Here is a 22,551-nt window from a genome sequence, read left to right on the forward strand (position 1 = left end):
CCATGCACCCTTCCATCAGAACAAATCCACGGGAGAGTTTTTGGTGTTTTCACGGAGTTTCCTTTAATAACACTTGGACTCATTGACTTTTATGTGCCCATTATCCTCTTGCCCTTTATATTTTAAACCTCAGAATTACCCTGGCCTTTCCATCAAACTAGTGTTTTTCTCCCTCCAGCATCTGGGACCCGAGCAACTAAGGTAAGGGGTGCAACTGATCTCTGGGCCTAGGGCCCAGTCCCTGTCCACCAGACCAGTGTCTGCACAGGTGGACGCAGGTCTCAGGCCAGGGTGTAGCCCTGGGTGCAGGGCATGTCCCAGTGCAGTGGTGGGGAGTGGGCAGGAGCCAAGAGAAGAAGCGAGAGCTTTCAAGGCGGTGTGACGGCAGGAACCAAGAAGGGAGCGACACGCAGGGCGCACAGAAGGAGGTCCACGAGAAAGGAGCGAAGCCCAGGTGGGCGCGCTGGAAGCGGGCAGCGGAGCACGTGCGTGCGTGTGCGCGGCGGCGGGAGCGAGCGGGAGGGGGAGGCGCGCCCGCGGGAGGCGCGCCGGGGGCGGGACGAGGAAGTGGGTGCGAGGCGCGGGGTGCGGGCTGTGCGCGCCGCCCGCTCCCTCCTGTCCCCGAGCGTAGCGGCGGTGCGGGGCCCAGGCCGTGCCGATCCGCCCCGCGCAGCTCCAGGTAAGGTGGCGAGGCTGCCCGCGGGCCTGACTCGCCGAGGGTCGCGGGGGGCGGGGTGGCGCTGGGCGGGCCCCCGGGCGCTGGGGCCGCCTTGGGCTGCGGCTCCCGGTCCCCGCGGCTGTCGTGGCCCCAACTCTAGCAGTGCTCGACCTTGGGTAAGTGCCTCCTGCGCCCTGGAGTCTCATTTTCCGTCTCTGACCCTCGGGGATCCTGGCCGCACCGGGTCGTCGCGAGCCAGGGGCACAGCCTGGGATCCGGCACAGCAGGGGATGCGGGTCAGTTCTGTCTTGCTACCGCCCGCGCAGGGGTAGATTTGGAAAGTCCACTTGCGTGGAAAGTCTCTGTTTTGTCCCCGGTCTGGGCGGTGGGTGGTATTTTCCCGGGGCGATGTGTCTGTGGAAGCACGGATCGACTCTGCTCTAGAAATGCCAGCGGAGGGCCCCCGGCTGGCGGGAGGGGACCTCCTAGTTTCTCAGGAATCAGAGCACTGGCCTTGGTCCTCCCGGGCTGCTTTGCCAAAGCCTGGTAGCCAGTGGGACAGCGTTCAGTCGGGCGGGACTCCTCCCAGGGCATCTGGAGAGGGATTCCCCTGTGAGAAGAGGCGGGCAAGTGGCTTCCCCTCCAATTCTTCTGGGCCCCTTAAGAATCCCAATGACCTTGAGCCTGTGAGCCTCAGTTTCCTCCCCAGTGACAAGCTCCGTGTTAACGCCCCGCTTGAGGTGGTTGTGAGGATAAGGAGGTGGGGCTGGAAAGTGCTTGTGAGCTGTGGTGTCCCTGGGTGGCATCTGTCACCAAACTTAAGTGACCCTAGAGTCCTCACATCTCCAGGGAACTCATTTGTATGCACCAGGTCCTCTTTGTCTCCCTTGCCAGAGATAATAAAGGGGTAGAGCTAGTGGTCACCCAGTTAAGCCTGAAGCAGGACCAGGGAATGGGGTCCCAGGACCTCACTCCCACCCCATTCTTGCCCAGGGGCTCATGCTTCTGTAAGGCAGGACATCGCTCAGATGACAGTTTTTGTCAATAGTTGCCTTCTTTCTTTTTTTTTTTAATTTTTTTTTTAGTTGTAGATGGACATAAACCTTTATTTTATTTATTTGTTTTTATGTGGTGCTGAGGATTGAACCCCGTGCCTCATGCGTGCTAGGCAGGTGCTCTACCACTAAGTTACACCCCCAGCCCATAGTTGCCTTATTCTAAGAGGAAGTCATGAATTCCTGTCTTTAATGAGCTCCTCATCACTGGAGTTTATCAAAGGCAATTGAATATGTTACATTTCTTGACATACATGTTGCTGGGGTAGAAGAGGAATTAGAAATCATGAGAAAATAACTTTTCTGAAACACCTGCTCTGTGCAGCTTGGTGCAAGGTGTGTTATGTGTATGGTATTGGCTATAATCATCACAGCAACCCTGGGAAACTAGTGACGTTGAACCCCAACTTACAGATGAAGAAACTGAGGCTCCTGGAAGTAAGTGACTTCCACATGGTTTCATTGCTAGAAAATTCCCGCAGTGGGATTGGACCCCTGTCTGCCTGCCTCCGGGGTGTTTCTCATGTTACCATGCTGGCCCCCAAAGAGGACTAGTAAAATTCATAGTACAGGGCCTGGCCCCTGCGTGCACCTGATCAGCGTTGGTTTCTTTTGCATTTGTAGGAGGAAGAGCTGCCACATATGTGGTCACTGGCAAAGGTGAGCCTGAAGGCTGGCAGTGGGCCGCAGGTTCATCTGCCCAGGGATTTCTTTAGGGTTCTGGAAGGAAGGAAGGCTGCTATTCAGTACCGCGTAGGAAGCCGATGTCAGGCTGACAGGCCATGTTTTTCCTTCCTCCCTTGTCCTTGTTCCAGGTAACATGGGTCCATTAGTCTCAGCCTAGATTGGTTTCCCTGGGGTCACTAGCATGCGCTTTCTGCTCCCTGACCTAGGCTGATGACTAAGGATGTGGCTCTCCCATCCGACATGTCCATGGGGAAAAAGGGCCAGCTGTGGTCCTTCTCCACCAACACCCCAAGGAAGGAAAAGCAGGATTAAGGTCCAATCCCAAGAATTTTGCTTATTCTTGGGAAAGAAGTCCCCCGATGATGGGAGAAAGGCTATCTCAGCAAGCCAGGGAGGCTCCTTTGCCAAAAATGTTTTAAAAGAAGAGTACATCCAGACGAAGTGATGGGGATACAAACAAAGGCTCTTTCAGTTGCCAAGCTACTCATCCACAATCACAGAGTGCCTGTAATGCCCGACAATAGGGACAGCCATGGGCTACTAAAACTGGAGAGTTTTCAATGAATAGGAGCGTGCTTATGCATTGGCATACATATAACATGGTCCCCCCATATTGTGGCAAGAGTTTAGACAAAAGACAGGAAGGAAATCGGCTGAAGCTTAATGGTGTTTGCCTGTAGGCGTTAGGATTATGGGAGATTTGTTCCCTGGGCTTTGCAGGTTGGATTCAATGAACATGCGCTTTAATGATTAGCAGACATAGACCTGTCTGCTGCTAGTGCTGAGGTCTTGGTGGGAGAAGGAAGGGGGGGCTTGCACAAATGAAGGTGCTGTATGGTTCTATACAATGGGCACCCATTTTCTGAGGGCCTCCAGGTCTATCGTGGAGACCAAATTGTTCCGAGGGTGTTTGCCAGATTGAAATATTCACCGTCCTCTTATCTCTTATCTGGTTTCCTCTAATTCTGATGCATACTTTATCCCATTGTCAGTTTGATAATAGAGATCTGAGACTGTTTCTCCCCTGCTCAAAACTAATCCGAGGCTCCCCGTTCCCCAGTGGGTCAGGTGCAAAGTCCTTATAGCATACATGGCCACCATAGCCCAGTCTCTGCCCTTGTTCCCTCCAGCTACCAGCTGTGGGATTGAACCTCTGTCTGCCTGCACTTCACTGGTCTATCTGCAGAGGTCTGTACCCAGCGTGCTCGTATGTACCTCCCAGGCTCCCCCAGGTATCTCCTCTCACCCACAGCGCCCTTCTTTGCTCAGTGGTCTTCCTCCTCCTCCTTTAACATCCTATTCAGATCTGCTCCCCAGGGTCCCCACAGGTTTACATCTCTGTGCTGTAGAGGTGAATAAAGGGCTCCATGGTGACCTTGAAGAGCTCAGCTCTGTGCCGGGTACTGGGGCCCAAAGGTCCCTAAGGTGCTGACAGTCAGGTGGATGGAGAGTGACGTGGGCAGGGTCCTTAGACCTTGGCTCAAGGTGTTTACAAAACTGAGAGACCTCAGAGGCTGCAGACAGTCCCAGAGTGATAGCTGGAGTGGTTCTGCAGGGAGGAGCAGAGACTCCCCAAGGGGGAAGCTAGAACAAGGGTTCTCAAGTGGGGGCCACTTTGTCAACACCTGGAGGTGTTTTGGATTGTCATGATGGGGAGGAGTGTGCTGGCATTTTGGAGGCAGGAAGGCTGCTAGGCATTCTACAAGGCACATGGAAGAAGGAGCCCTGTCCAAGATGGCCCTGGTGCTGAGCTTCAGAGCCTGGGTTAGAAGAGAGGGCCTTCCTGGCCTGAGGTCGGCATGTACTGGGAAACCACAGGTATTCACTAAGTGCTTCCTCTGCTGGGCACTTTGGTCCTGCTTCCAGAATCTCTGTCCCCATCAGCAACCAGGGTGGTCTCTTTTTTAAATCATAACAGGTTTATAGAGATGCTCTACTGTAAAATCCACCCTTTTAAACTGTGCAGGTCAGTGTTTTAGCATCTTCACAGAGGTGGGCAACCATCACTGCCATCTGATTTCTGAACATTTTCCTGTGACTGTGAGGAGCCACCCTCCCGGTCCCCACTCCCACCCAGCCACTGATCTATCTCTGTAGATTCATCTCTTCTAGACATTTTGTGCCGATGGACTCATATGACATGTAGCCTTTTGTTAGTGGCCTCTTACCCCAGCATGATGTTTTCAAGGCACATCCGCGTCAGGGCACATAGCCCTGCATGCTTCCTGTGGCTGACCGTATTACATTGCAGGGGTCACTCAGTCCACACCTTATTATCCTTTCATCAGCTGTCAGGATTTGGAGGTGTTTTCACTTTTTATGTTGCTGCAAACACTTATGCACAGGACTTTGGGGGGATATATACATTCATTTTTCTTGGGCTCATACCCATGGGTAGAAGTACCCACATGGTGAGTCCATTTCCTGCTCTGAGCAGCTGCTGGACTTGCTTCCACAGTGGCCACACCTTTTGCATTCCCAGCAGCCCTGCGTGGGGCCCTTCTCTGCCTCCTTGCCTTGCCTTGGCACTGTCTCCCACATGGTGGCCATCCTGGAGTGTGGGAAGTGGTACTTTTGTGGCTTTGGTTTGCATTTCCCTGGTGGCCAGTGAATTTCAGTGTTGTTTGGTGTGTTCATTGTTCAGTCCCTTCTCTGGAGAACTGTCTGTTCAGAGTCACCTTCTAAACTCCCTGGTGTCGTTCCCTGACTTAAACTGAAATGCGAACTCCACAGAAGTCTAGAAGGCCCTGCCCCATCAGGCACTGCCCTTGATGGTGGCTCTGAGTCTGTGCTGGCCACCAGTCTTCCCAAGCTCATCCCTGTTCAGTCCTTTGCTTTCTGTTTCCTCTGTCCAGCACTCCTTTCGCACAGCAGCTCTAGGCTCAGCCTCTTGGAGGCCCCTCTGGCCTCCCAATCTCAAGGGCCTCCCCTCAGATCTTCTCTAGCATGCGTCAGAGTATCCTTTGATCCTTTTTCCTACCTGATAAGACCTTGAATACTGGTCTCCAGGCATGGCCATCCCTTCCTTTCCCTGTGGGACCATGGGCAAGCTGCTTCCCCTCTCTGGACCTCAACTGTCCCATCTGAAAACCACAGGGGCCATGATGGCTGATCCAAAAGGGACTTTCCAACTCTGCCTGGTTTGACGCTGCATGACAGCCCAGCCAGGAGGGCACAGGCCTGGACTGCCACAGTGAGAAGAGGGTGGCTGGCACCTAAGTTGGTCACGCATTGGACCAGGCAGCATGGCCAATTGTTGCCAGCCCCAGGGGACAGTCTCTAAGAGGATGTGGCAGGTTTGACCTGGTTCCCAGCCTCCAGGAACAGCAGGGAGGATTGCAAACACCCACGCCAGCAAAAACTGGACACTTTGGTCACTTCCCACTCCAGGATTGTCCTCTTCTAGAGAATAATTGTTTGACCTCCAGACCCTCTCTGAGCCGCAGAGCTATCCATTCACGCATTCAGTCATTCAGCCAGCACTCACTGAGGCCCTGCTTGCAGCCAATCCTGAGCAGTACACAGAAGACATGGGGGAGGATCCACCTGACACCTGCCAAGGACCCTGTGGCGGGGGGGGGGGGGGGGGGACAGCAGTGAGCAGCATGTGCTGCCTGGGATAGTGCAGCCCTTCTGTCCTGTGCAAACCTTGTAGACCCCAAGTGCCCACTGTCCTGGGGGAGTCACCATCCAGAGCTCTGCCGAGCTGGGTTTGGGAGTCCCACTGGTGGGCAGAGTGGCCGGGTGACCCAGGTGAAGGAGCCTGTGCAGAGACACAGAGCTGAAAACCTCCAGGTGTGCTTGGGGCTTTCAGAACAAGTAGGTTTTATCTGAGACCCCGGGCAGTGGGAGGAGTAATAGAGAAGTCCACCGGGCAGAGATCTCCAAGAGCCCTCACTGCCAAGTTGAAGTTTGGATGTTGTCTGGGAGGCTGTGGGAGCCACAGAAGGATTCTAGCCCCACATAGAGATCATCAGATTTGCAGTTTCTAACATGCCCTTTCTCCACACATGGCAGGGGAGGAGAGGGCAGAGCCCTGGCTCTTGCCCTTCACTTGGAGCAGGGTTCAAGACCAGAATATTGCAGCTGGAGAGAGGGACAAAGTCAAGAGCTGCTTGGAGAGGCCCGACTATCTCCAGCGGTGTGGGTTGCACGCAGGGAAGGCGTGTAAGTAGTGAAAGAGAGGCACAGCTGCCTTCGGGCCCCACAACTGCAGAGGCTTCCCCAGAGCTGAGCCGTGGGAGCTGGCATTTGAGCTCGGCATTTTCCAAGTGGCTGGAGACGAGACAGAGGCATCAGGGGAGGGTGGTCCAGATGCTGGGATCTAGCTGTGCAAGAAAATGGGCAAGAATCTGCAGTTAAAGGAAGAGGGAGACTTCTGGATACCTAGGGGACAGAGCATGAGTGAAGAGGGGAGGGGAAACTGAGGCAGGAGAGTGGAAAGAGGGTGGACACTCAGTGGAATTTGGCTGTTAGAGCCCAGAGCAACTGCAAGGCCACTACCTCTCGCTTTTAGATGCAGAACATTCAAGAGCCCATAAGAACCCATAGCTAGAATCTGGCAGCTGTCCCCTTACCATGCCCCCAGGCCACAGATGATCAGGTCTAGCCTGGGTTCAAGCAGGGGGAAGTCAGTCTCCCCCAGGCAACGGGCCAGTGGGTTTAATACCAATCAGATGCAAAATTCTCAAAGCAATAATGAACTGCAGAGAGGGGTTAGAAAAGGAAGACTGAATCCTGGGAGCTGATCTGGCTCTGCAGAAACGGGCAGAGATCAGACAAGCAGCTAGCAGAGAATTTTACAAAGCCTCTAAGATATTAAAAAAAAAAAAAAGCCAACATTTTAAATGAGATTTCGTTGAAAAGTTGGGACATTTTATTTTAAAGCCAAAAGATATAATTTCATATGCAGATTTCCAGCTTCTCTTGGAAAACGTGGCCACTGAGGGCTCTGGGCCCACAGTGAGCACAGCTGTGTAGTGGCCACCCCTCCGGATGCGCCCTGCACCCACGCCATAGTGCAGATGACACAGTCTCTGCACAGCCTGCTTCATTTCTTCTGCCTGCCAGACCTCTGACCTTGGGACCCTGGGACCCCAGCACCATCCTCCTCCTTTGTACCACCCTGGTACCCAGACCTGGGCCAGAGAGACCCCTTGCCCTGTTGTCCTCAAACTATTCCAGAGAGTATCAGTCATAGAGGCTCTGTGCAGAGGGTCAGGTTCTAGAGCCTTGTGTGGCTCTTTGGAAGTCCTTCCATCCACAGCCCCCTTGGTCACAACACACACCAACGGGGTCAGTCAGGTCCACAGTAGAGACCCCGGTTGACATGATTCAGCCCAGAGCTCCAGCACAGGGCCCCTTGTTTTGAGGTAGTACCTTTAACAAAAGGAGTCCTTTCAGAAAAATGCTGCCTGCTCCTGAATCTTCATGAGATGGTCAGTTGTGTCTTCCCAGGTTTCAAGTGGGTCAGACCTTTGTGTGGTTCAGAAGTGCAATATGCAGAGGCCACCCAGAAAGGGCTCACTTACCCAGGCCCCCACCTGCCCAGGTCCCCACCTCTCCCCAGAAGGAAATAGCTTTTGTTAGCTCGTTGGGGAGAATCCTCCCAGATTTTCTTTATGAAAATACAAGCAGAAAATGTACGGTAGTTCTTCCCATCCACAGGGGTACACCTCAGACCCCAGCCAGGACCTGAAACCGGCAATAGCACCGAACCCCATGTATGCTAAGCTACATACCTATGATGAAGTTTAATTTATAAAGTAGGCACAGTAAGAGATTGTTAATAATTAATAACAAGAAACAGCAATTACAACAATACAGTTTTTTCTTTTGGTACCGGGGATTGAACCCAGGGGTACTCGCTCCCTGAGCCCCATCCCCAGCCCTATTTTGTATTTTATTTAGAGACAGGCTCTCACTGAGTTGCTGAGCATATCACTTTTGCTGAGATTGGCTTTGAACTTGTGATCTTCCTGCCTCAGCCTCCCAAACTTCTGGGATTACAGGCATGTTCCACCGCGCCTGACTACAACAATACAGATTTAATCAGATGGCCATCATCACTGCTCTCGTGCTTTGGGACCATTATTAAATAAGCACAACCACGGTGGTACCTAGATGGTGGTTCTGATAGTCAAGGACATCTATTAACAGGTAGGTAGAGGACACACTGGATAAAGGGATTATTCATTTTCAATATAGGTGAGATTTCATCCTGCCATGGCATGCAATTTAAAAATTAAGAATTGTTTAGTTCTCAAAATTTCCATTTAATATTTACAGGCTGTGGTTGACAACCGGGGACACAACTACTGTATTTTATTTATATTACTGCATTCCTATTATATGTGTATGTCTGTGTATTATTTTTTGCCCCAAAGAAAAGAATATTCTGCACACCATTCAATTCCTTATGTGTTGATTTTTAGTCACAGTAGAATTAACTGTCAATGAACAAAATTTCAAATAAAGAAATGTGCAAAGACGATAATAACAACCGGTATCAGTATCCAAAGAAAATTATTATTGCCATCCAGTCTTTCTAGGCATAAATTTTAGTGGCTGTTTTTCTCCCTGCTGAACGTTTCCAAGCTAGAAGTTCGTAGTTACAGTCATTTTCTAGGTACAATTTGAATCCTTCTATTTTTTTTAACCTGAATATAAGCATTTCCATTTATTATATCATAGTTTCCAAGATTGGTGGTGCCAGCTGTCTACTGTTTCCACTAAGACATAACTCACTCCGCCATCCTCCTGGTTTGGAACATGGGGGCCTTAGCAGCCCGCAGCTCTTGTCCAGAGCACAGAGGAGCTTGCCTTTCTCACATGGCTAACTAGAGCTGGGCTGAGTGAGCGTGTCCTTTGCCTCCAGTCTCACTCCCCCTCCTGCAAATGAGGATGACAGAAGTCTGGACCAGCAGCAAAGAAGCCACTCCGGGGCAGGGACTGTGCAGCCTGGGTGTGCACAGGGATAGGTGGCTACTAGGGGCACAGCTGAGGCAGGAGGTGTGCATGAGGTCCTGGAAGGACAAGCAACAGGACAGGATGCCTGGCGGGCAGCTGGAGGAGAGCAGGCGCCCGTGAGTGCTTGTGCCACCCCAGCAATCACTGAGTGCCTGACAGGTGTTCCCTGGTGACTTCTCCCATCAGTCAGGTGACATAACCTGGGGACGACCCTGACTTTCATTCATCCAGGGGACAGGTCTGAGGCAGAGAGATCCCAAGCCATTGCTCATCATGGAAAGCAGGGTGGGGGGCAATATAACCTGGAGGCTGGTTCCAGGAGAGCCTTGCTCTTACCCCTCTGGGCCTCTCACCTCCCTGGGAGGCTGGGACTGTCATCCCCATTTGCAGGAGGAGAAGTGAGACTGGAGGCAAAGCCACTGACCCAAATTGCCCAATTGTAAGTAGTAGGGCAAGGGTTGGACCCAGGGCAGCTGCTGGAAAAGGTACTTCTTCCATGTGGCCTGGAGGCTGAGCTGAGGGTGGGCCAAGGCAGGGGAAGGGCTAAGACTCTGCCACTCCAAGGTCGGAGTCCTGTGCTGGCCGAGGGTGAAAGTGAAAGGCAGCGTGGGGGGAAACAGCCAGGCCCGTGGCAGAGTTGTCCCCATGTAGAGAGTGGGGTGGGAGAAGCAGGAAGTCCAGATGTCCCCAGAGCAGGAGGGACAGCGAGGGCAGGGCTCACCCCAGGGCAGCATATAGGGGCAGAACAGCTTGTGCAGGTGCTTCTGGGGGAGAACCACTCTGCAAAATTTGTTCATTATGGACATTCCCTGGGTACATAGCGCTGGACACAGATGGAGAGGAGCCCTTCTGTCTCCTTCTCAGGCTTAACAGCTTGGCCAATTCACTTTCACCCATTCCCATCTCCACATCATCTGGGTGTGTGTTGGTTCTCTTTGAGCGTCTAGAGTTGATCTGTGACATCAGGCGCTGGGGTTGTAGCTCAGGGCACCCACCTAGCCTGCGCCAAGTGCTGGGTTCCATTCCCAGCACAGCAGAAGCTTAACAGAATCTGTGGCACTGAACCATCTCAGGGTTCGTTTCGTGACTCCCTTTCTGCTTGGTGGCTAGCAGAATTACAGGGGGACCACTCACTCCTCAGTGTAATTGAAAGCCCAGTCCAGGCTCAAGGTTTCCCGGTTGTCTCAAGATGGCCTGGTGGCTGGGTTCAAATCAGGAGCCACACAGGTTCAGGTGTCCTATTTGGGTGCTGAGACTCTGAAAGGATCCTTTCCATCCTTTCACATAGTGGTACAAATGCCACCAAAGCCTGTCTAGGGACTCAGCTGGACCTTGCCAGCCTGAGGAAACATACCCAGAACATTTATGTTAGCCTGTAGTTAGGCAAAAATATCAAACTCAAAGCCTGTCTCATAATAAGGTGCTGAATATCATCTGAACATGAAGACAGAATGCTTGTAAGGATCCAGCCTTCGCACTACTGTCCAGCTGAAGATCCTAATGGACCATCATAAATTGGGGCCATCTATAACTGGAAACCTAGATGTTTCCATGAAATCTCCTGGTGACTAAATGCTGTTGCTATCTTCAGAGGTCCTGAGCAGGGTGGGACCCAGCAGGGCTCTTCAGCAGGTTGAGCTCGGCCTGTGGCTTCATTGTTGCATCCAGATACTTAACAACTAAGGGAAATGTCCTTGCAGGTGACCAGGGAGGCCATGGGCCATCCATCTGGAATACTGGAAGGGAATCCTGTATATGAACAATCACTGGGTTCCTTCCTGTCCTCAGTCACACTAGTAGGTGATCCAGAGGTCCCACAACCCCCTGCCTCTTAACACACACACACACACACACACACACACACACACACACACACACATACACACACTTTCTCCCCCCTCCCCACTCCTCTGGGACCAGGAGGTACCTGCAATACTATAACAGCCAGGCTGCAGATGTAACCACCTACCTACAGCAGAGCCCCCAATGCCTGGAACCCATGGAGATTCTGCATCTTTCAGGTGATAGCTTCACCCCACCCCATTGCTAGCCCCAGACCTACCACATCAGGAAGGCAAAAGCCACTTCCAGGTGGACAGCTGCCTGGCCTGGCCTGCAACTCATTCTGCTCAACCCTGCCTGGACTCGGGGAGGGGAAGCAGTGCTTTGGAGCCCCCTCTGTGAGGCGGTAGGCAAGCCGACTTGGACCCTCCGCCTGTGAACTTACACTTGCCTGGCAATGGCCGACAGAGAAGTGAAGAACCGCATCTGTGTCACACAGGAAGCACGGGGAGGACAGGAATTATCAGTGGGCTGTGGCCTCTGTTGAGAGGGCTGGTGGGCATGAGGCGATGCCTGGGCAACTGAGGGGCTAGTGTGGCAGAGACCCCTGAGCAGGGGAAGAGAAGTTTGGGAACTGATCCCCTGAGGCTTTGGGGGCCGCTGTGCGGCTTTCTCAGCAGAGCTGAGGAAGGGCTTACGTGAGAGAGTTTGCAAAGGCTCTTCCTGCCTGCGACCTCAGGCCTTCCTGGCCTTCACAGTCCTCTCTCTGTTCCCCTCTCAGGCCCAGCTCTGTGACCACCTGCCACTTCCATTACCCCACTTCCTCACCTACTCCTCCACCAGCAGAGCGGCCCCTACACCATTCCTTCCTCCCTTTCTCTCCCCGGCTGCCTTCCTTAATGGTCTTGCCTTCCTCAGGGAGCCGCCATTCCTCTCCTTCTCACCTTGTCACTGGACCGTCCATCCAGCCTTGCTGGCCAGGCTCACCCTGACACAGGACCTGGAGCTCAGACTGTGTCAGACAGGGACCTGTGTTTCCTTGGCCTGTTCCTTGCCTCTCCCCAACAGGAAAGGTGGGATCTACACCTACATTTCCCAGAGGAGACCAGAGCACGGCCTGGGAGGAGGGGGCCATCTATTAAGGAGCCGCCACGCTCCCCGCTCCCCGCCCTGCCCCTTCCCCCCACATTTCATCTGCAGCATGGCAGGCTGCAGGTGGTGCCTGTGGACATCTGGCAGAACAGCCTCAGAGAGGTGCAGAGGTTGCCCAACAGCACAGCAAGAGGCTGCTAAGCCGGCATCTGGGCCTGGCCAGGCTGGCTCTTCTCCACTGCAGTGCTGGGGTTCCCAGGTGCTTCCTCTAGGGCGAGCAGCCCTTGGGGGGGGGTCCCTGGATGGATCTGGGGGTCAGTGACACAGATGTCAGTAAGGGTCCAATCACACAGAAGCCCCCGTTTCCTTCTCCACTTAAGCTACCCAGTGTGGCACCGAGAAAGTGTGAGCGAATGATCTGATCGTGGGTCCTCCAGCCCTGGAGGGCAGGCCAGTCTCCCATTCTAATGAGGAGCGGGTGGGGCTGGGCCCTGCAGGCAGCAGTCCCTAGGGAGACTGTGACTACATTGGTTGTGCTTCAACTGTATTTATTTTTAGGGTGACCTACTTAAGGGAAAGTGATCCCGGTGATCATTGTAATGATCAAAGTCCTTTTGCCACAACTGCAACCACTAGAAGAAAAAAAAAATCACTAAGTTAAAATCAAAACAGGACTGGTGTTATGTGAATTTGAAGAACTGGGAGATTTTAGCGTTTGGGGAGCATGAGGAGTGGGACAAGGTGAGATGTCAGGAATCAGAAGCTGTGGGCACTGGGTTCTCCTCAACTCCACCAGCTGTGTGGGCTCTGCGGAGACACTTGGCCTCTCTGGGCCACGCTTGCAAAGTGGGCAGTACATTTATGCTGTCTGCTGTAGATTGTCCAGGACTTCAGGTGCCACCGTGACAAGAAGGGGCTGGGAAGGTGGGGGAGGAGCGATGGCTAAGGTAACCCTAGGTGCAAATGGCCCTGGCAAGAGGTGGCTGTTTGCTGCTGATAACCTTCAAGGTGTCCCAGCTGGCCAGGGTAGTAGGACTTTGGCCTGTGGAGCAAGCCATGCCGAACTGCAAGGGGGACCCTTAAGGAATGAGACTGAGAGAGAGAGAGAAAGAACAGACAGGAGAAAGGAACCATGCTGCGGGGCAGCTCCGGGGCCCAGGCCTGTGAAGATCACAGTGGTGGAGGTGACCTAGGGACAGGACGGTGGCATGGCTGAGGGGACTGGATTGCAGCTTGGTGTGCGCTGAGCTCTGCAGCGCTGCCGAGGGTAACTGGGGCCTGTTCTCCAGGCCTCCAGGCTTGTTTCAGACCTGTGCGAGTGTTTACAACCAGACCTTAAATATAAAAAGAAAACCACAAAATTGCAGCAAGCGGTAAGCATCCAGCTGCACATCCACAAAGGCAGCCCTGGACCAGCTCATCCATGGCAGCCTGTCCTGTGCCGATCGTGATTTGTGTGGACTGGGTATGAGTTGCAATGTATTCACCTTGCAGAGGGTTATGGCTTCCAAGAGAAAGAGCATGGGGTGGGGCGCTGTACGTGTCTTTAAATGATGCGGTGCTGGGCAAAGACTTTGTAAGAAAGTCAGCTCCCTGTCCATGGCGTTGTGCAAGGACAGCCAGATGCCTGTCTCTCTGGGACACTGCAGAAGAGACTCCTGAATACGAAGGACCACGTGACTGACTTCTCCCCAGAGGACTTCTGGTGCAAGGCCCTTCTCTCTCACTGGTACTTGTACTGTAACAGATCCCACCACCTAACTCTGGGCTGGAGAGTCCATACCTGTGGGGCAGCAAGCGCCCGGACCTTGCTGGGCAGAGGGGTCCCACCAAGGGGGCTGCAGTGTGGGCACAAGACGCGCTTGAGGACAGAAGTAATACCCAGGCCTGGCTTTGGGCCCGCGCTGAGGGTCGGGGAAGGAAGAGTGGGACCACCCTGCTGGGAGGCTCACCCTTTCTTGTACAGAGCAGCCTTCACCAGAGGCTGTTCCTGCCTCCAGGACTTTGACCAAGTGTTCAGCCCACTGTGTATGAGGAAGAGGTTAGAAATCTGCAGCCACAAAGATGAAAGACGCCCTGGAGTGTGGTAGTGAGGGAGGAAGTGTCCTGTGCTGTGGAGGCGAAGGCAGCCTGTGTCCGTTCACAGGAGTTGCTAACTACGCAAGGCTGAGGCAGGCAGGCCTGGGTCCCGAGTTTTCCTCCTCCTGCTCTTGAGTCTTGGGGTTCTGTGTTTTTCAAATGGGGGAGATGAAAGTCCCTTGCCTGCCAGTTCTGTGGCAGAGGTTAAATGAGGCGGGACGCGTAGCACCCAGGCCTGCTTGACTCTGAAGTCCGCGTTCCTGTCGGTGCCAGTTCCTAACAGCTTGTCCTTGCTGAGAGCTGGCTGGCAGGAATCAAAAGGCGGGCTTCCCTTTCTGTTGCCAGTTCCCTGGGTGACCAGGGTCAGCTGATTGAGTCCCTGCTGCCTTGGAGCCAAGTTCAGAGTTTTCCAGATCCATCCGCAGATCCATGTTCCTCCTGAGAACCAGCTGAGAGCTCGGCAGAAGCCAGGTCACTGGAGAATGGCAGGCATTGCCCTCTGTACCTAACAACAGAGGAGGCTCTGGAGGGGCATGGCATGGTCGGAGACCAGGCAAACTTCTGCAAGGACGGGGCAGAGGCATGGCCCTGGAGGACTGTGAGCTTGGGGCAGAAGACCTCCTGTAAAGGGCTCTTGCATGTGAGGACCAGGGACCAGCCCCAGCTGGAGCCCCTTCCAACCGCATCCTAGGGCAGCCCAGGGACCCACCTTCCGTCCTCTGCCCTGCTCACTGCCCCTTCCCTTCTCCTGGCCGGCTGTGTGGCTCTTAGGGTTTGAGTGAAAGCCACTTCCACAGAATTAAAACATGGGAAATTTCCCAAGGGGAATGTGGTCCCCCAGCCCCTGTCCCGCCACCCACCCATGGAGACAGCCATCGCACACATCCTTTCCTCCCCAGCCCTCAGGTGGACATGTGTGGCTGCTTGGGATGTGTGGGTGGTGGTGTGCGAGCCTGACAGTCAGTGGGGGTGAACGCGTGCTGGACCTCCACTCAAACCGCCTCCCGAGATTAGCTCTGAGACACCGTCACATACATCTACTGCCCCTGCGCAGAACTCAGCTGCAGTAAAGAAGCACTTTTCAGGTGGCCTTCTGCGTCTGTCCCCACTCCTGCAGGAGGTGCTGCGCAGTGTGTCTGCAAGGCCCACTGCTACCTCCCCCAGCCCCAGCACAGTGCCACACAGGGAGGTGCTCCACACGTGCCTGCAGCACACACAGGTACTGTTCCGAGCTCGCGGATTTAGACAATAAAAAAGTCACATTTGGAGAGAGTGAACCATAGGCCTGGCCCTGGGGTTTCTCTCCCTCTACTGTCTTCATAAACAGAAAGTGAAGGAGGAATTGTCACCCTGACACCTGTCAGCCAAGGTCCCAAAGTGCAGAGACTGTCCACTGTCACAGCCCTTGTCCTCAGCCCCGGGCTCCCCTCTGTGGCTCAGTGTCTGTTATTGGAGGGTTAGGAACAGACCACCTGCTTCACAGGTGGGCCAGGTGGCCCGGCTAAAAGTGCACTCAGGGAAGGCCAGCCTGCATTCCTGCTGCACGTGACCCCCTCAAGCAGCTGCGTGTCTTGGAGGCGGAGGGAGAAACCCCATCAGCTCAGCCTTTACCAGCCTGCCTGGCAGTGGCTCATGTATGGTGCCGCTTCCCTGTGTGGCTGTGCCTGGAAGTGAAGTGTCATCCACAGAAGAGAAACTCCATTTCACTTCCCCCTGAAAAAAGGAGCCCTGGACACAGTCTGACCAAATGGGGAGACACCAGCCCCTGGTGGTTGCTGTTTCGGTGTTCGTGCTGTCTGGGTGCAGAGAGCAGCCCTCCAGCAGCCCTCTCCTGGAGTGTCCTGGAGGAGCAGTTGGGGCAGCGGGCCATCGGGCAGGCCTGGGTGGCCCCCACCTTCCAGTCCCCATACTGTCACTGGAGGCAAGATAGGAGAGAGGCCTTCCTGGCTCACCCCGGCTCAGCTCCTGGCAGCACAGGTTCTAATGGCAAATCACAAGGACCCATCAGGAGGAGGGTCCCCTGAGGCCCTGGAAACTCAGCACTGTGCCAGTGTGGTCAAGGAACCCTCTTCCTGGCCCCTGCTGGCGGTGGGGCAGGTGAGAGCTGGAAGGAGAGGGATGGAGAAGCCACCTCTAGAAGACTAGAGGACACCACCCAAGGCCACCAGAGGCCAGGCTTGCCAGAGGAGCAGGAGGAAGGAGGGTGTTCCTGACGGTGCGCATGGGACGCCAAGGTGGAGCAAGGTGGGCCTGCCATTTTCAGGACCAGGACCCTCTCACTGGGTCATTGTAGCTGTTTCTGGAAGTGTTGTTTCAGGGAACAGAAAACAACCCAAACCCACAGGCAGAAGCGAGGCCAAAGCAGCAAGGCCAGGTCACCACATGCCAGGACAAGGACAAGCCAGCTAGGATGGGAAGTGTCCAGCAGACTTCCCCACACAGAGCTGGTGTGGCCAGAGGGGGTCTGCAAGATGCATGGAGGCCCTGCTGTGACTGCCCCTGAGTGCAGCGCATGGAGGCCACCCCAGGTGAGATGCAGAGCGAGCCACCTCTTCACTGCTGAGGCTGCAGTGGCTGGTGATGCCTTTCAATGGAGATAGGAAATCTCCCTCGCGGGTAATGGAGAGGAGGACCTGCTCTTGAGAAATGCTCCAGAAAGTGCCTTTCCTGAGGGTGCTAAGGCAAGATGGGAAGACACAAGAGGAAGTAGTGAAGCGCACACCCACACAGCTGCGGGCTGCGCCGACAGGAAGGAGCTGGGCGAGCAAGCGTCTTTTCTCATACACACACACACACACACACACACACACACACACACACACAAAAGAGTGGAGAAAGCCATTGCCAAATCCGTGTGACAGGAGGACGAGATGCCATGCACGCTGGGTTATTTCTGTCAGCTCTCCAGAATGCTTGGGAATGTCTGATATAAAATGCTGGGGACATTAGAGGCACCTCTCACCTACCACTCAGATGGACCTCCAGTGCCCAAGATCCCAGGATGAGCTCCACTTAGAGGATCCCAGCATAGGAAAACAGCGTGCATATGTATACACACTACCTGTCCCTGTACTCTTCCTGTTACAGAGACCAGAGGGAATGGGGGAGGGATGGAGGAAGGGAAGGGAGGATGGGTGCAGGAAGGAAGGACTGAGGGATGGGTGACAAGGAAGACACAGGGGTGGGGCAAGGTGGAAAGGATCCGGCCCCTGCCCTAGATGGTTCCCTCTCCAGTGTGGGGACAAGACAAAGCCATGGTAACAGTACAGAGTGGCAGGTGCTCAGAATCTAAGTGCAGGGGACATTGCTTCTTCCTCCAGCATCTAGGAGACAGTCACCTGTACTGAATCATGGAAGGTCAGGAGCTGAACTGAGTGTAGGCAAAGGGGCCCCAGGTGTGGGGATGGCCAAGGCAGAGGCAGGAGAGAGAGGCTGCTGTGCCCGGGGGTGCTCAGTTGCCTTAATGGTGAAGCTGAGACAGTGCAGGTGCGTTTGGTGAGAGGCAGTTGGAAAGAGCTGGACGTCTGCTCTGATCCAAGAACCGGCATTAAAAACTGGTCAAAGGAACTAAATTGAGTGTGCTGAGCAGCTGTCCATCGCGATGACAAAGTACCTGAGATAATCAACTTCAAAGGGAAAAGGGTTTATGTTGGCTCACAGTTTCGGAGGTTTCGTTCCAGGGTCCCTTGGCCCTGTTGTGGGGTCCCAATATCCCTTTCAAGGGCACACCCCCAAGACCCAGTTTCTCCCACTGAGCCCCACCTCGAAGGATCCAGTACTTCCTAATAGGACCACGCTGGAGACCCCGCCTTCCATAACATGGCCTTTGGGGGGCACTTGACCAAACATTAGCCCTGAGATTGAACCCAGGCTGTGCTGCTAATTGGGAGTGTGATGTCACCTGGTTCCTGTGAGCCTTGCTCTCCTGGACGTTGTGTGGAGTGGATGACTCCCCCCCTCCCCTATGAGGCTGCTGTGCAGGTCAGTCGTGTTTAATATGCATGTGTATTTGTGCACTGTCCCTGCACTGATGCTCCCAGTGTTTCCATTTCTTGCCACTTGCAAACCTGCCAGCACAGATGTCCTTGCCCAGGGACTCCTGTGTTAGCTTGCATTGCCACACACTGGCTCCAGAAAGAGTGGGCTGAATCTAGTTACCTGAGAGACGTCCATGATGCACTGGGGATTTTAAAAGAAACCAAGGAAGGGAAGTTGCGGAGTAATGCGCAGGTGTGTTTGGACCCCTGCTTGCTTACAACAGAGGCACAGACACAGTCTAGGGGCCCCCTCACACCAGATGGCCAGCGCCCGTCACCTGGCAATGTAAGTGCCTGGGTGTGTCATGGCCCAAGGGCCAGTCTTTGCTGCCTGTATCAAGGATGCTTGGTTTACTGCACTGAACACTGGATGTTTGAGAAAACGTTGGGGAGAGTGCCCTTCACATAGGCTGTGATGGTGACAGTGACGATTCTTTCTTGTGGGCAAAAGGGAGCCATTGGAAGCTGATATGCAAGTTGGCAACGTGACCCTCTAAGGTGGTCATCCTCCCACAGGTGTAAGGGGAATGAGCCCTGCCTGAAGACCCCTGCCTTCACCGGAGGTCCCCCCAGACTGCTGGGGCACTGGGCTTAACACAGCAATGGCTGGGAGCAACTCCTTGGAAACTCCATGAAGGAAAGAAGCACAGCTCTTGACAATGGGACCTGGTCCGCATGGCACCCGGTCCCCCCAGCACCTGGTACCCCCAGTACTAGGAGCGGCACCCAGAGCAGCACCTGGTGTGGTGAGATTCTCCAGGAAATACCTGTTGAAGCATATCAAGGGAGTGAAGAGAGGGAGGAAGGGAAAGGAAGAAAGAAGAGGGGAGAGGGAAAAGAAGGAGGAGAGGCAGGGAGAGGAGAGGAGAGGCCAGGAGAGGCAGGGAGAGGCCAGGAGAGGAGATGCTAGGAGAGGAGAGGCAGGGAGAATTTCTGATTCCTTCGAGAGGTTGGTTCACTCAGATCTGAAGCTTTCCCTGAACACTGAAATGCCAGCCCAATGCCAAAATGGCAATCTATACTCAGCTTTTAATGAAACTCGAGAAATCTGATCAGAAACAGGGATTCTTAAAAAAAAAAAAAATCCTATTGCTACCCCTCCAAAGTTAACTAAGTGTGGCAGTGGGACTCCTGCTATTTGGGCCACTTTTATACTGAACAGCAGACCTTCTAAAACTAGTGCCCAGAGGCCAGCTTACAGGGCCAGGTGGCCACGAGGGCAGCAGAAGGCGATCAGGAACGTGATTGCTGCCCCTGTCAGTCCTTCTCATTCAATGGTGCTTCTCGTGTCAGGATGCAAAGCCACTCCAGACGGGAGGCTGAGGGAGGTCAGCTCCTGCCTCCCGGAGACTAGCTTGCTTCTGGCATGGCTTCTGCCGGCCACTCCATTCTGGCACTGTCCGACCTGGGGACATCCCCTGCTGGCTGCTCTGGAGTATGGATGTGCCTGAGGAGCCCAGGAACTGGCACAGCCTTGGCTTGTTCTGCTGGAAGCAGAATGTGGCCAACAGAAGGAGTCTTGGAGATTCCCTGGTGACCAGGGACTCTCATTTAACCAAGAGGCATTGTGTGTGCAGCTGTTTGATTGAAGTGATCTTTATAGGAGGGAGGGAAAGAAGGTTCCAGGTTTTTAAATCATTGGAAAAAGCCGAGAGAAGATTTTGCGACACTTGAAAGGCACATGGCCGCATCCTCCTTGAGGTTTTATCGGAGCACAGCCATGTTCTCTTGAATGTGGCACGGTTGAATCTTTGTGACAGATGCCTTACTGGCCACCAAGCAAGAAATATACCACCTGCCCTTTTCCTGAAATTTTGTTGGCCCCTAGCTTAAAAGTGTGATGATGTTTTGTCACAACAGCAGCACCAGACATGGCTCTCAGCACTTTCAAGAGCAAACCGAGTGCTTCTGTCCATTCATCCATTCAGCCTGCCATTCATTCATGGGATGCTACCTATCTGTGGGCTCTGGAACCTGGAAAGAGACAGACCGGTGCAGTCCCTGTTCTCCCGAAGCCGAGAGCCGGTGCCCAGGTCCTTCCTCTTCTGTATAGATATTCCTAGCCCTTCCCACAGTTTCCCCCAGGATATGGTGCATCCTGCTCCTGCCCTCCCCGCCCTGTACCCTGATTGCTCCAGTCTCTGCAAAGCAAGGCACCCAGATGGGCCCCACGCCCCCAGAGTCCTGCCAGGGGACGCAGGGCTAGAAACTCACCTTGAATGCCCTTGGGCTCCTGGTCTCATTTCAGAGGCTCAACACTTGCCCTTCACTTTTTCAGCTCCTGCTCTAGTCGCCCTAGAAAGAGAGACCACCCGTCCTCGACCCAATAACATGGACAGAAGTGGGTGCCGGCTACGGAGAAGGATACCACTACGTCTGTGTGAGATCCCTCCCACATAGAATCAAGGCCACCTCAGTGCCGCACTCTGGTGCCCCTGTCCCCGTGCAGAGCCTGGAGATTGGAGAGCTATCGCAGCCCTGGGAGGAAGCTGGCTCGTCGGGAACCTCTGGAGCTTGAGCGCCCCAGCCTGGCTTCCAGTCCCCGCCCTTGGCTCTTCGTTATTCAAATCCATGCCCCACACCTATGGGACTGCTTGGTTTATTTCTAGAAAACAGTGTTGGGTCATTCGCTGAAGTCTTCACCTACATGGACCCTTGCCTTGGGCTCTCTTGGGAGTCTGGAGCCCAGTGGCTGGAACCAAAAGGCCAAGGGCAGGGCAGGAGCTTTGGGAGCCAGGATGGCGTCCAATGGCACAGCCCCTTCCTGTGGCCTGGAGTCCACGGTGTTCAAGGTCACCCTCAGCATGGTGCTCGCCGTCCTCATCCTCGTCACTGTTGCTGGCAACGTGGTAGTCTGCCTGGCTGTGGGCCTGAACCGCCGACTCCGCAGCCTCACCAACTGCTTCATCGTGTCCTTGGCGGTCACTGACCTGCTCCTCGGTCTCCTGGTGCTGCCCTTCTCTGCCATCTACCAGCTGTCCTGCAGGTGGACCTTCGGCAGGGTCTTCTGCGACGTCTACACCAGCCTAGACGTGATGCTCTGCACGGCCTCCATCCTCAATCTCTTCATGATCAGCCTCGACCGCTACTGCGCTGTCACGGACCCACTGCGGTACCCTGTAATGGTCACCCCAGCTCGTGTGGCCATCTCCCTGGTCTTCATCTGGGTCATCTCCATCACCCTGTCCTTCCTGTCTATTCACCTGGGCTGGAACAGCGGGAGTGAGGCCAGCAAGGGCAACGACACTACCCGCAGGTGCCATGTGCAGGTCAACGAGGTATACGGGCTGGTGGACGGGCTGGTCACCTTCTACCTGCCTCTGCTGGTCATGTGTGTCACCTACTATCGCATCTTCAAGATCGCCCGGGAGCAGGCCAGGAGGATCAACCACATGAGCTCCTGCAGGGCGGCCACCATCAGGGAGCACAAAGCCACTGTGGCGCTGGCTGTCGTGCTGGGTGCATTCATCATCTGCTGGTTTCCCTACTTCACCGTGTTCGTCTACCGTGGGCTGAAAGGGGACGATGCCGTCAATGAGGTGTTTGAAGCCGTTGTGCTGTGGCTGGGCTACGCCAACTCGGCCCTGAACCCCATCCTGTATGCTGCGCTCAACAGGGACTTCCGCACGGCTTACCAGCAGCTCTTCTGCTGTAGGCCCGGTCACCGTGGCTCCCATGAGGCTTCCCTGAGGTCCCTAAGGCTGAACAACTCTCAGCTGTCACGGAGCCACAGCCGAGGACCCAGGTGGCAGGAGGAGAAACCCCTCAAGCTGCAGGTGTGGAGTGGGACCGAAGTCACTGCACCCCAGGGAGCCACAGACAGGTAAGGCAGCCTTCACACACAGGAGGGGACCCTGGAGGGGTCTTGTGAACAGCAGCCAGGGTTCTGCTACATGGTGGCCAAGATTCTCTAGAAGCATTTCCCAAATGATATCTCATTTAGTTCCTCCAAGGACTCCCTAAAGTAGAACATTTTGCCTCCATTTCAAAAGGATCCCAATAAAGGTCTCAGGGAACTTGTCAAAGGCCACCCAGCTAGGACATGGACAGAGGGCCCTTGCTCCAGAACTCATGGGCCTGTCTGTCTAATTATGTTGTCCTTCCATTCTGGAGACTTAAGTTGGAGGCTCAGCTCTGCCACTTAGGTGTCTTGGTGGAGCTGGGCCTCCAATTTAGGCCCAGCCCCATAACT

At 54.3% G+C, this 22,551-nt stretch overlaps 1 protein-coding gene across 4 annotated transcripts in view; it reads left to right on the top strand.

Annotated features, from left to right (window-relative positions):
- The first annotated feature begins 531 nt into the window (after positions 1-531).
- Hrh2 (histamine receptor H2) overlaps positions 532-22,551 on the top strand; it is a 41,770-nt gene continuing 19,750 nt past the window's right edge. Inside the window, exons 1-3 of one of the 4 annotated variants that reach the window (XR_013440304.1) lie at positions 532-679; positions 18,876-19,105; positions 20,638-22,182. Coding sequence is in view for 1 of the 4 variants with exons in the window: in XM_040272412.2 (XP_040128346.2) it covers positions 21,098-22,182 (1,085 nt within the window). In the remaining 3 variants the exon portion in view is untranslated. The remainder of the gene's footprint in view (positions 680-18,875; positions 19,106-20,637; positions 22,183-22,551) is intronic. The other 3 variants (XR_013440303.1, XR_005727958.2, XM_040272412.2) reach the window with 3 other exon arrangements.

Source organism: Ictidomys tridecemlineatus, chromosome 1 (assembly GCF_052094955.1).
Source record: "Ictidomys tridecemlineatus isolate mIctTri1 chromosome 1, mIctTri1.hap1, whole genome shotgun sequence".
NCBI lineage: Eukaryota > Metazoa > Chordata > Mammalia > Rodentia > Sciuridae > Ictidomys > Ictidomys tridecemlineatus.